The sequence below is a fragment of the Anabas testudineus genome, chromosome 7 (assembly GCF_900324465.2).
Source record: "Anabas testudineus chromosome 7, fAnaTes1.2, whole genome shotgun sequence".
NCBI lineage: Eukaryota > Metazoa > Chordata > Actinopteri > Anabantiformes > Anabantidae > Anabas > Anabas testudineus.
The window spans coordinates 12,891,887-12,906,045 of NC_046616.1; the positions used below are offsets into that span (position 1 = coordinate 12,891,887).

Sequence of the window (14,159 nt, forward strand, 5' to 3'; positions counted from 1 at the left end):
AAAACTGAAACACTGAGCATATCAGCAAGTTTTCATTTACAGCCACAATCTAAAAATGCACTGGCCCAAGTTCCATCTATTCATGTCAGCACAACAATTGACTGTCTTTGATAGGCATCTCTCTTTGACTTCCTGGTTCCTGGCTCAGTCTGCTTCCTGTTTGTTATGTGCAAAGTCTATTCACCCTGAGTAAACAGAAAAAGAGGTGGAAAACGACAACTGCAGACCTATCAACACAACCCCACTGAGGATAAGACTCCAATGATGACAGCAAACTGAAAAGTCCATAACATGATGCTCCTACTGTCTTACATACTTCAAAGTAAGGACAGATGAACCTGAAGTTTTGGAAGATGATATATTTTGTGTAGACTGAACAATTTTCATCATTGTATTCAGCCAACTCAAACAAGTATGGCAACGCGTTAATGCACACGTGTAACTACAGTGATGTTTAGTTATTCCTTTCAGATCCAGTAGGGGGAGAAATAACTCAACAAATCCCTTCACTGCATCTGTGTCTGAATAAATGGCTACGTTTACTCAAGTCCTTAATCTTTTAATTAACATTAATGAGCACATTGGATTTATTGTTAGATGTTGTACAATGGCCTATTATTTTTCCCCAGTGATTAGCTTCCTGTGGCTTGTTTTGTCATTATTTTGTTTGTGGTGTTGCTGTTGAATAATGACTGCAAGACAATCAGGAGCACGATGTTCAGATGGCCAAAAATAATTAGATTTTAACTGTAATACTTAGTGAATGCATAAACGCTACCTGTGCACTTTGTGTGGTAGGTGTGTACAGCCCATTTGACACAGCTTGACAGTTTGACTGATCAGTGAAGCCCAGTTGGACATGTGACGGAGAAGTAGTGTGGGAGTCAGCAGGGTATGGCTGGATGACAGCGGGCTGTAGATGCAAACAACAGTTAAGTCACTCAATGCTGTAGTGCATGCACACTTGCTCAGTTCGATCCCTGAAAAGCGTACTAGATAAACAAGCTGGGCAACGTCTCATAAAGGGAAATGTTGTATTTGAATGGACAGTTACTTCAGAGAAGAAGACAGTGAAATAAACCTACATCCCGCAGTGAGTATGGCTCGTTGGGTCCTTGGCCCGGGCCTTGGCTCGGCAGGTAGAGCGTGGGTAAGGAGGTGTTGTGAGAGTGAAGGGAGGGCAGCTTATGACGGTCAATAGAGGCAGAGGAGTGGGGCCGCAGGGCACTGGCAGCAGACAGAGGGGGCCTCATGCTGCGGCCCAGGCTATTAGACTTGCTCTCTCGCCGCTGGTATTCAATAGGTGACTGTAAGGCTGAAAGAAACAGGAAAAACAGGGTTAGCTCTGACAAAGCTGCCTGCAGGCTCTACATGTTTTTAACACTAAATGAAATGACATGGGTTCAAGCTTTTATTTTGTCAGCAACATAAAGGTCTATTTTTTCTCAAACGATGGGAACATAGTGCCTCCTCATATTGTAATTTAATAATGTAAATTAATATGTGCTGGTGAATCTGTGTAGTGTGTAATTTTAGAGACATTCTAAACTAGTACCGTTTGTTTTATTGTCATTTGTACAGGGAATCATAGCTAAAATATATGTTAATAAATGCTTATAGCTGCTTACAACTACACTTTTCTCCTTGCAGTGTTGTATATAACAAACAATATATTAACTGCTTACTGCCAAATGTAAAGCCAAAGAATATGAAGGTTTATTTCCAAAATTTGCTGTTTTTAGTATTTATATTAGATTTTAATATAGCAAGAATGGGCTTTCATAAATTAAGACATTACACAGTCAATCTAAAAACTCAGCTCACACTCATCCAATTGCATGTCAGCTGCTAATAATTGTTAATCAACGAGAAACACGCCAAGCTGAAACATCATTTATGGATCAGGGGATGTCATATAGCCTCCAGAGTTCAGCTGGAGCTTACCATTGAGGAAATTACGTTGGGTTTCCAAGATCTGAACCACATCATTGACCCAGGCCCTGCAGATATCGGGGGAGGCGGCCTGCAACTGGAAGCGCACCACACTCCCATCAGGATTGCGTGATGTCAGTGCAAAGCGTGTGTCATCTCCATCCACAGTGGGCTCCACCCCTAGGCAGCTCACCTGGAACACATCACATCTGAATAGCATCTGCGAGGCTTGTTAAATTCTGGACTAACACGTGTGAGCCTCTTAAAAGTCCCCGGTGTTTGATTATGCAACTCACTGATTTCACTCACTGATGTTTTCTGAATATGTTGTGTAACTTATAACCTGGGAGTAAGTTTAAGTATTTTCCCATTTAGAGATGTTTTATTTCACTCATCTATTCTGTGTGGCTGATGTGAATTCACCAACTCACCTTGATGCTGCTCTTGAAAATGTATCCAGGAACAGAGAAACCTTTCTTCCTGTCAATTGGTTCACTGAAGATGACCAGCTGCTCAAACAGAAAGACCCGTCTTTCCTTGGCTCGGGACAGGAAGCCACTGTCTTGTTCGGCAACAGTGAAGGTGTCTTGCTGGAGCAATTTGCCCTGGGCTGTGATCTTTCCCTGGTACCAGCACGAAGGTAAACGCAACAAACAGAGGAAGTGGTTAGAGTGTGGGTTGAATAGTTGGCATGTTTTAGAGGCACTGAAGAATGGTCTACAGTTCCGGGACATACCTCAAAGCCTTGCAGTCGCCCCACATTCATCATGTCATTGCAGCGTTTTGGAACAAAGCACATCACTTCTACAGCTTTCTGTTTAAAAAAGAAATGTGGTGGTTATGAAGAATACCAATAGAAAAACATGGCTTTGTTTACAACCATAGTATCATGAAATCTAATGCATATGCATCAGGACACCCACCTCCAAGTCCTCTGTGTCCATCCCCGCTTTGGTGTAATACTTAAGGAAGTCCTGCTCAAATAAAAACAGCATGGTCACCAGAGGAATCCGGGTTTACTGCTCAGAGTATGATGAGGACATCTGGAGGAGTGTTTATGTGTGTTGAACCCACCTTTCATTTGAATGCCAAAGGGCAACGTTTTACTTTTAGGCAAAGTTTTATACCAGGGATGTCATTTTATGATCATCTTCAAAGTCTTTTAGGTGAGATAGTTTAAATCCTGTGGTAAGAATGGAGCTTCATTATGTAATTTCCCTCTTCCCCTCTGCCTGGAAATTTGTCTGAACAGACAATACACCCCGTGTCTCATCAGCGTGTCTGCACAGAGGGGTGTATGTGTGTGTGTTTGTTGCTCTCTATGTTTACAGCCTCATGTCTTAACCCCAGTGTGTGTGTGTGTGTGTGTGTGTGTGTGTGTGTGTGTGTGTGTGTGTGTGTGTGTGAATAGGTGTTGGTCTGTGATCAACAGCAGTGCCCTGCTTTTCACCTTGAGCAGCAGCTGGTACTTCATGATCCTCTGGACAGGTTTGATGAGCAGGTCGTTAAGTTGCAGTCTGTGGCCCAGCTGCTGCCGCAACTCCTGACAGCAGAGATGGACACAACAACACGACACCAGTCAGCACCCACACCAAAAAACATGGCAGCTAGTGGCCAAAAACTTTACTTCCATTTTTCACAGTGTTTTGATTTGACTAAAAGATGCAGATATATTATGTTAAAAAAAAAAAAGTCACATGCTGAGAAGTACTCACCTCAAAGTAGGTTTCGATATACTCTGAGACGATATGTTCCGACTTGGGTTTGTTCTGACAGTATACAACGTACATATGCAGACGCCTCTCCTGCATTATAAGCCAAACAAACAACTAATTACAAAATAATTCAGTCCAACCTTTTTATACAAATTACCAACCAAGAGAAAAAGACTTAAGCGTGACACAAGTTCGCTGAAAGCAAAAAACAACAATAATCGATGTGCAGTGTCTCTGGGTGCTGTTCAGTGATGAAAGGGAGCAGAGCAGTAATGATTTGTCTCACATTGAGGGGCCTTTGAAGCTGACTGTGTCTGGTTAGCACCCACTCTTCTGTGACTAATTGGCATGGGAGTGCAGATGTGGCAGTCCTGAGCTCTCTAATGGAGTTACATGTACTGTACATGAGCATCAGGTTATGTATAATTTACCAAGGTTACCCTCAGTGTAACCAGAGCCTTTTAGAGGCTGCCCATATGAGACTGTACCTAGCAACAGGCTGCATGGTTCTGTAACCTAGAGACCAATGAGCTGCTCCACCTGAAAACGGACATCATGTAACGCTGCAGATGACAGTGAAACATGAGGGATTGTAATGTGCATGGAGTCTGTCTACCAGTGTTCTGTATAAGCATGTGTGTGTGCTTAAGCAGACATGTTGCACATTGGCGATACAGCCCTTGTTAAAAGAAGACCGGGCTTTCTGCTTTTAACTAGGTCCCGGTTCCCAGTCTGCTTGTTTTCACAGTTTGACACCACACTTAGATTTCATCACAGGTTTTTTTTTATTCCTCTACAGGCTTTTGAGTTGATTATCCGGTGGGCAAAGCCTTACTGAATTGTTCAAAGAGCCAGGCGCAGAGAGAGACGCAGACTTTTAACTTGATCATCTTCAGGCAAGAAGCAAAGCCAAGCTGGTCACATAATCATGCCTGCCTAGTGTACATATGCCACCACTTAACTAATCTAGATAAATTGAATTTTGCTCCTTGTTTAAAGCCTTGGACTCTTCATCAGCTCACACTTTATTCTAACAATTTACTTATAGCAATAGTTATTTTTAACTGCACACATTGCCTTGCATTGGTAAGGTACATTCTTCAGTCAACATATGTAGGAAGGTGGAAGTTTCTGTTTTTGTGGAAAGACTGTCTGTTTTTTGCCTGAGCTCAGGCTCTTTGTTATTCCTCATCTAACTCATGTTGCCTTGATGAGTATTTTTTCCCTTAGGTTTCCTGACCAGTCCAGCCCAAAGACTTCAAATAGGCCAGTACGTCAGTTAAGTGTGTGTTTGCTGTGCGTGTTGTGGTGAAAATCCAGCCCAGAGTGAGACATATCAATAACAGGGAAGTGGAAGGAGAGACGTAGGCAGTTGAGAGAGAAGGGAAGACGTATGGTAAAGGATAAACAGGAGCTCTTCGTGTTTTTGTAGCTCTATTTACCTTTTCTCCAAACAGCAGACTGTGTGTGTGTGTGTGTGTGTGTGTGTGTGTGTGTGTGTGTGTGTGTGTGTGCGCGCAGTAGTCATACTCACATGTTTGATAAAGAGCTGAGCCAGCCTCTCTGGCTCTGCCAAACACTTCTCCAGCTCCCCCAGGAAGTAGCTGCAGAGAAAACACACATGCACTCATATGAACACAGACATGCACACGTGTACAAGTACGATCATCCCCAAGGAAGATCAGATTTGACCTCTGACCCGCTGTTGCTTAGTTCTCCACTCAGCCACAAATACAATACTCTGCAACAAACATAAATATGGAAATAAAATGTTTTACGTACTCTTTATGCCAGTCATATATTTGGTGAATGTTCCCAAAAACAATCTTGTCTTTTCCCTTCATGTCCTCCAGTATACCTTTGGTGTTCATTGTAGCCATGTAGCCCTGCAAGGCAATGGCAAAGCTGCTGATATCTGTTCACACCTACAAAAACTTACTGTAAATGTTGTCAGGCTGTTATAACACACTGCAGAAATCACACACCAGCTAATACACAGCTCCTTTTAACTTTCAGATGTCAAGAATTATTCTCTGAACCAAAATATCTCCAGCTATTTAGGGCACTGTGAGATAGATCACCTTGCAACATAATCGTCAAGCTAATAATTTACAAAATCTGCTTAAGGCTGGAGACGGGATGGAAGCTAAGCAAAGTGTGAAGGAGATGTTAGGAACTGTGAAGATAAGGAATTAAAGCTCTTTCTGACAAGACTGGGAGAAAACTAAGTTCCTTCTTCTGTGTCAGTGCAGATTGTGTGTTCTTAGCTGGCACACTGTGAGGTTTACCTCCACTATGAATCCCAGGTCTGCCACGTAGTGCTTTTCGGTCTCAATAAGCTCCTTCAGTACATACCTGTAAATATACAAATAAGTGAGGATTAGAGTCATTTGTAAAATCTCAGTACTTTATTTGAAGACACAGTTTCCTAATGATTCATCAAAATCAATCCAGTTCACCGTTCGCATAGAAGGTCCTTCAGCATACAGCAGAACGTGCATGTAAAATTTAAGGGGTTATAGAGAGTTCATGCTGTACCTCGGAAATATTATTACAAAATCATGTTAGTGCTCTAGTTTTTTTATGAAGAGCTGAGCAGATGAGGACTGTGAGATGCGTACCCTGACCCTGAGATAACCCTAAGTTAAGATTAAATTTTCCTTCATGGTGGTAAATTACCTACAAGCATGTGTCAAGTTAGAAATAAGGAGAATATGGATCCAACATCCATCCATCCATTAACCACTTTTGTGGGAGTGCTGACCCAGAGAGTCTACCACAGAGCTAGGGTTCCACCAAATAATTAAATATTTGGTTCTTCAAGATATTTTTCTTGTAATAAGAATAGTCTGTGTGGACTACAAGTAGGCCTATGCAATGTTGTATGTTAGCATGGTATTTGTAGTATGTAATGCAAATATATGCATGTTAATGTAGACTCTAACTTAGGACTCAGTTATAGACAAAATTAATTAAATGAAATTAAGACTTAAAATCTTGACCATTCCTAGAGGAGACCTACATTCTACAGGTATGATCAAATATGAAGTTTGTGTCATAGCATAAAGTATTTCTATTCCTGCCACCAAAATTATTATTACATATAAATTATCTGAGTAATATGTGGATTTTTGCATGGATAAAACACGTACATGCTTTTCTCCAAGGCACTTCTCCTTTCCTCCTCAGTGTCAGCCGCTGCTGACCATTGGCTGGAGGTGTCATCCATCAACACAGAGCCACTGTCATCTGGCAGAATACTGGTGGACTGTGTATCCTGAGGAGGCAGAGACAGATAGGCAGACAGAAAGAGATGTTTATCAAAGGTCCAGTACCAGTATTACAGATCAGGAATAACGTGAGCATGGAAGGTAAAGAGCAGGAGAGAAATGATAATGATGTAGGTTGCCAAGGTGACCAGGGAGAGCAGAGAGACACAAGGCGCAGAGATTGAATGATAAGAAGATGTCACCATTAATGATCTGTATGGTGCACATCGGCCACAGAAGATGAAAAATAAAGCAGTGAAGCTTTTTTGATGAGGAATACAATTACAAAGTACAAACACCCACTTATAATGTCGTAACAATTCTGACTTACAAGTGAAATAATAAATTATATTTTCTTGTTTTGCAACCTGAGAACTCAAACTTATACGCAAATGCATCATATATAGATAGATTCTGTAACACTACTGTAGCAACATCTACATCAGCATTTCAAAATACTGCCTTATTGGCTGCAAATAGAAATGCATGCAGGATAAACCCAAGGTTACGTCTAGCTAATTGATTGCGCATATGTATTACATACATGAGCAACCTCTCTTTCAGGCTTTTTCCTGGAATTGATACCATTTCCTGTGGGGGCTTTAGTACAAATATAGACTCTCTGCACACACGCTGACTCAATGGATACATGCTTCACATCTGGACATACCCTGTGTTTTTGGAACCTGTTTCTATCCCACAATAAGCACAGTCATATCCTTTATTTGGTTGTAAAATGATTCACTTCCATCCCTGTACAATTGTACAGTGTTCCTATTATCTTCAGCCATGTTTTTGAAGCTGTTTCTTTTTAAGCCTGTCTCCTGCCTGTGTCTCCAGTTGTAAGTGCATGTGTACTATTGTCTCAGCCAAGCAGAACTTCCCCACCTTAAACACATACACAAACTTGCAAATAAACTCACAGACATGTTCCTATTGCCTCACACTCCTCTGGCAGGCAGCTGCTTGATGGTGAACAATATATGGCTGGACGGATATAAAGACGTTTTCCTTCTTTCTTCTTCAGTTTGTTCACCTGCCATCTCCATGATAAACTTGTTGGTGGCTACAAGTTGTGAGCTTTCTGTTCTCTAACAAAGTGATGTGTAAAAGGCAAAGAAATGAAAGAGACAAAATGAAGACGAGAGAAAGCGGTGTAAAGACAGACACAGAGGCTCCACAAAGACCCTGGATCCCCCAGCTTGTCTCGCCCTGCTAGGAGTGCCCCAGCCTGCCTGACAGGTCTCCCTGCTTCCCTGATCACTTCCAGATGTTCTGTGGTAAAGCCCACAGGAAAAATTCTCTCTTGTTTCTCTGTTGCAAGTTTTGTTTTTCAACCCTGAAGCTCACAATTTAGAACAATTTCTGACAAAGTAGAACAATGTATGCAAAACAATACTATTGTCTGTGTCTATCAAAAATCTATACAGTACTAACAATCACTTCTCAAACACATATGGGTCAAATATTTCAACCATGAGAAAGTGATGATGGTCTTAGCAATGTCAATGCTTTAATAATGACTTTAATTGTTTAAATGGAAGAAGGTTGACTAAAGTAAAGTCAGTTTCTTGCCTGTACAGCAACCATCATTACAGATTTGCCTTAGTGCTCTTAGAGTGCAGCAGGGCACAACACATCAAGTAGTCTACTTGCAATAAACACAGACAGACACAAAGACACAACAACACTGTCTCGTTATTGTGCAAGTGCACAGTTGCTGGTAGTTGGATGGTGCTGTTTCCATGTGGGGGTCTTTCAGCTCTGTTCCTTCTTGTATTAGACAGTCTTCATGGCGGCAGCTGGTTCATCTATGCTGCTAAGTCTTGTTAGGTCCTTCAGCCAGCAGGTGTGGATTATGTCTGGACCAGGAGCTTTGATAGTGACTGGTTCCTGTTCTGATGGATTCCTGTGGTCTACTCTCAGATCCTGCAGCCAGTGGGCACCGATGTTATAAGACTTCCTCCTATATATTCTTTCATTACTGTTTGGTTTCTGCTTTCTTGTATTATTGCAGTGTAGATAGGAATACACTTTGAATGGTTCTGGTCTTCTAGTCGAGTTTATGGTGGCAGTAGGAAGTGCCATGAGGATTTTTTTGGCACCTGCTAGCATAATATCCAACAGGATTTTCCCACTGAGGCTTGGTAATCAGTGTCAAGGGTTGACTATTGCCAGTTTATCTATTACTATTAGTGGAGAGTGTGGTTGCACATCCAGTTGTTTTTCTTCTTGGGTCCAGGTTGTGATAGATAGGTTTTGTAGTTGGTGAGATCAAATTCCTCTTCAATATCTTAAAGCGGTGGGTATCCAGTTGTTTCCTTGTCAGTGGTTGGTCTGCTCTGTACTGTAGTTCCCACATACAGTATGTTTCTTATGCAAACTCTTGTTTGGTCTGCTGTTGTAGTAGTATTATTGTAGTAGTACTATTGTAGTAGTACTTTTGTAGTAGCATTCCATCAGCACCAGGTTCTCATTTCCTGTCCGTGAAAGGATTGGACATGACATGACTGTCGTAGTTTGAGTCACACTCTCCAAGGCAGGTAGTCATCTCTAATAAGGTTTTGCCTAAAGACATCTACTGGAGGTAGGCCACAGCTGCGCTTCAAACCCCTCGTCTCCCACATAAAAGGCAGCAATCTATGTTACAAATATGTTAAATAAATATGTTACATCAATTATAGTATATTTAAATTTAAATATGGCTCAAATTTTAAATAATTCAGGGATTTCACTGTTGGAGCTGAAAAGCTGATCTTTATGAATTTAAACATGTAAAGCTAAAACCGATGAGTTTTTGTTTTTTAATGGGGAAAGATTCAAACATTCAAAGTCTCTGTCAATCCTTCATTGTGCAAATCTTAAGTATGGTACTGTGGTAAAGACGAACGCAGTTAGTCTTAAGATCAGAATATTGCAATCTAAAAGTACTGTTGCCAGTATTACAAACAAGGGACAGCACTGAAGTGATTTCACAATACACAAGCCATTTCTTTTCACTACTTATTTTCCTGTTTGACTCAGAAAGTGTTTCTCCATTATATTCATTTTATCTCTGGGTTAGACTGTACAAACTGTTCCTTAGGAGAGCTATTAAATAAATATTGTGATCTGTAATTCTGGCTTCCCTTCTGACACCACAATTTGTTAAGCTGCTGACATACAATCGTTCCACTGACCAAGAAATAATATTGCCTACATTTAATCAAACTGTGGCTAGCTGTGATTGTGAGAATAAAGGCAACCGGGAGTAGAAAAGGTTAAGAGCAGCAATAACACTAGACATGTAGCCAGTGAAGTTGGGGTTGAGAGACAGAAAGCACAGCTAGGAGTTGCCTGACCTACATAATTTAATCTCTCTACCTCTACTTCTCTCCCTCCCTATCTTTCTCTCCCTCCAGAGATTGGCAGTAAAAACACCAAAGAACTGACCTCATCCCTCTGATGTAATTGTATTAATGGCTTTTGATGTTTTGTTGAGACCGAAATCAGGATTTTAAGTAGTATGGTGTTGATTCACCAATAGGAGACACTCCACAATGCTCGAATTCTCAGATGTGATTTTTGATTTGGATTGATAGGTCTCAGGCACTGTCAATTCATACAATATTATCAGTTCATAGAAGTTGAGTCCTCTTTTATCACATCTGCTGTTCCATGCTATTTCCCATATATCTCCCGGCATGCCCTTTTGTAACATGTTGAATGTGAGTCATGCATTACACACTGTCATACTCTGCCCTTGGGTCCTCTGACACATTGATCTGCACTGAGAGAGTCTTGTATTAATTTAGACTTATTTACACATGCACGCTCTAAAGTTTGTCTATATGTATGTGTTTTTTTCTTTTTGCAACTGTGCATAGCTTCCATCCCTGGTCATCTGTGTGTACATCTGGTCCCAGATAGCAACCTCTCCTATGTGCATCCATGTGCTCTTTTTGTTTGATAGTTGAGCTCTGCCAGCAGCAGTAGAGTTAGTCATTTCCAGATTTAGTTTGAGGGCCATACAAACAAAGCGTACTGATGTCACCTTCCCGCTAGGCTGGGTCCTCACTAAGATTATTACTGCTTTCAGACATTGTCTACAGTAAACTGTCAGCTAAAATGAATCAGCAGTGAATGTTCTCATAATATTAGTCTCCACAAAGCAAATGATTAATTTTGTCAAACACGTGTGTGCACAAAAATTAATACCTGTGTGTAACTATTGTTATAACCTCCCAACCTATGTTCATGGCTAATGCCATTCCAATGTGATAAAGCTTAATAGATAATGTCAATGTACAGCATATAGTGCTGAAAAGACCTGGTTGTTTGGCAAAGATGTGCAGCCAATCAGTGAATCAATTATGTAGCTGGGAGCCTGTAGTGTAGCCGGTGATAGGTCTTCAGGGCTTGCCAGGCCATCTTTCCACTCCTGGAACACAGACACATCCACAGAGTCAGAATAAAACAATATCAATGTGATGCAGCATGTCTGTAGTATGCTAATGCATTTGTCTACAGAGAAATGTGGCCAGCAATGCACAGGCAGGTTCACAACAGCAAAAGAGAACACATGACTCACAGAAGACTGCAGCGTGAGCTCGCGCAGGCTGAGCCAGCAGTGCTGCTGTTATATAATAGCATCACCACCTGCCATGATACTTTGTCCTTTGTGGATCAACGCTATATCAAACCTGTGTCTCAGTTTTTCTTGAGCTGTCTAATGTAAACAAGCCACAAGAAGGATGTTGACTTCAGCTTGTATTTATGCAAGACTGAACCTTTGCATGTTTACTTTAGAACCAGTTCACAGACAGGACTTGTGATGACATGGCACAGGAATAATTCTATTTCCTACATTTACTAATGAGTTGGTGTAAAAGGAACAATGAAGCACAAATTATCTTCTATCATTTTCTCATGAGACAAAAGACAAAAAGATATTTTTGTTGCAACTTTGATTTTTACTTCTCACCAGTTCTCTATGGGCAAGAGTCTCATCAGGCCTTGGTGGGCTGCCCAGATCATGGCTGTGACTATGTGACGGAAGAGGTGGAGGTTTTCCCTCAAGTTTGCGGACCTGGCGCTCCCCTTTGGCAGTGGCACCTGCACTGAGCTTGCGGACAGGGTTCGTGAGCCACTTCTTCAGGGTGCTCACAGAGCGCCTGGAGCCTGGGGAGCTGGGGGCCGAGCTGCCCGATGCCTGTGGAGGCAGTGATGCCACAGAGGTGGAGATGCTACCCTCGCTGCCTGCTGCCGAGTAAGAGTCTGAAAAAGAGAGAGAGAGAGAAAGAGAGAGCAGAAAGTTATTGGTAAAGCAATGAACAAGAAGACAGCTGATAAATAAGGGTTTAATGGGTCAAAGGGCAGAGTACACCCAGACTTTCCACATTCCGATCTCCACAATTGATGACTTAATGGATCTGTGCCCGAAAACAACAGTGCAAAAAGAGCATTTTGTTAAAGACAATGAACTCCTGGCTGACCATTAAAGGAGGGCAGCAGTGCAAGTCAGTGAGAGGTGACTGAGGACTGAAGGCAAAAGACACCAAGGGAGGAGAAGTGAAGAGAGAAATCAAAACAAAGTGTGGATATATAAATAGCTCTCCTCTTCAGACACAGCTGTGTAGCTGTGAGTCACACCATAAAAGATGCACTGTTCTGTCTAGCTGACCGTATTTTTTTTTTTTATTTGGGTTGAGTATCAAGTCACATGACCAGTACACACTCTCTGGTGCGAGGCCGACAGACAGCAGAGGTCAACTTCTGCTGATGTGTGATGTGAAAAATACTCCAGACAGTTTGCAGATTGGCTGCTGCACAGTGGTGTCAGAGGGACACAGGAAGTAAGCCATGGGGGGTGCTGGGACCGGACGTCCATTTTAATCCTTTGTAGAAGGGAAGGGCCTGTCCTGTTTGGAACTGTTTGTTTTTACTCTCTTGTCCTCCGTTTCCATCCTGTTTCATCCACCCAACCTTCTGCCTTCCTCCTGCATTTTTAAGTCCTGAGATATCTCTTCATCTGAGCTGTGTGTCTGGAGTGTTTTCTCTGTTGTGTGTCTTCTGAACCATGATTGCCACTTTCCTACAGATGGCTCAACTCTCTCTTGGGATAAGACTTACTGCAAAGGTTTATTATTGTTAAAATGTCGCAGTTATTTCTCACCAATTCTGAGCTCAGTGTGACAAAGTTGAGAAACTAAATGATTTACTTTTAGTGTTCAAGAAAATGCATTTCACTTGGTTTTTCAGTAGATTTGTAAATTTATAATGCATTTGTTTATAACATGGACTTAATTTCTTCTTCTTTTTCACTCATGTGTCCCAGGGGAAGGGGAAGATCTTATCACTGCACTCAGCAGTAACAACCAGCCTGCAGAATCCACACTAACACAGGGTAGCCCATTTTGTGAGTATGTGCCATTTGATTGAGCTTTTCTAGATTATATTCATTTACAGTACTTTCAATTTGTCAGGTAATTTCTAAATGTAAAATCCACCATAATAATTATGGGATGTCAAGGTACCTATATGTACCTTTTTGAATCTCAAAAAGACACATGTATGTTCCCAAGCAGTAAAAGGTACATACATGCATCACCTCTTCAGTTATGATATAATATCATGAGATAGTCAAGGCGAAATACAAAAAAGGAAAAATATATTAATTTCTCTTTTAGAATTGAAGATTTTCCTTATTTATTTGTTTTAGTTCTGTCATGTTATATGTTGGTCTATATAGTGCCAAATCTCAACAGAAATCATCTTAAGGTACTTTAAATTATTATTATTTATTGTAAGTAAGACCTTACGTAAGGAGGCAGAGAGGAAAAGTCACAACTACAGCAGAAACACAAAGTTAATGACAAGCAATGGTGGCATTTAAATGGATGGTGAGTGGTATTGTTACACAAGGAGAGGAGAGGAGAGGAGAGGAGAGGAGAGGAGAGGAGAGGAGAGGAGAGGAGAGGAGAGGAGAGGAGAGGAGAGGAGAGCAGTCTATAGCAGCAAAACTAAGAGATGGTTCACAGTCACCTAAGCCAGCTATAACTATAATTCATCAAAAAGGAAAATTGTAAGCCTAGTTTTGAAAGTAGAGAGTGTGCTCTGCTTCCCAAACTTTAACTTTGAGCTGGTTTCACAGGAGAGGAGCTTTAGAGCTGTGTTCTAGACATATAATATTCTATTGGGTTAATAAGGTGCTATGACATCATCAAGATATGATGAAGCTTGAACATTAAGTGTTTCATATGTA

At 41.2% G+C, this 14,159-nt stretch overlaps 1 protein-coding gene across 3 annotated transcripts in view; it reads right to left on the reverse strand.

Annotated features, from left to right (window-relative positions):
- arhgef25a (Rho guanine nucleotide exchange factor (GEF) 25a) overlaps window positions 1–14,159 on the reverse strand; it is a 38,783-nt gene that overhangs the window by 2,114 nt on the left and 22,510 nt on the right. For all 3 annotated transcript variants that reach the window (XM_026368018.1, XM_026368017.1, XM_026368019.1), the window contains 14 exons: window positions 11,880–12,172; window positions 11,226–11,336; window positions 6,800–6,924; window positions 5,936–6,002; window positions 5,430–5,533; window positions 5,182–5,251; window positions 3,648–3,737; window positions 3,383–3,475; window positions 2,856–2,906; window positions 2,669–2,746; window positions 2,364–2,555; window positions 1,945–2,125; window positions 1,086–1,315; window positions 779–913 (listed from right to left, as the gene is read on the reverse strand). In XM_026368018.1, coding sequence (XP_026223803.1) covers window positions 779–913; window positions 1,086–1,315; window positions 1,945–2,125; window positions 2,364–2,555; window positions 2,669–2,746; window positions 2,856–2,906; window positions 3,383–3,475; window positions 3,648–3,737; window positions 5,182–5,251; window positions 5,430–5,533; window positions 5,936–6,002; window positions 6,800–6,924; window positions 11,226–11,336; window positions 11,880–12,172 — 1,820 coding nt within the window. The remainder of the gene's footprint in view (window positions 1–778; window positions 914–1,085; window positions 1,316–1,944; window positions 2,126–2,363; window positions 2,556–2,668; window positions 2,747–2,855; window positions 2,907–3,382; window positions 3,476–3,647; window positions 3,738–5,181; window positions 5,252–5,429; window positions 5,534–5,935; window positions 6,003–6,799; window positions 6,925–11,225; window positions 11,337–11,879; window positions 12,173–14,159) is intronic.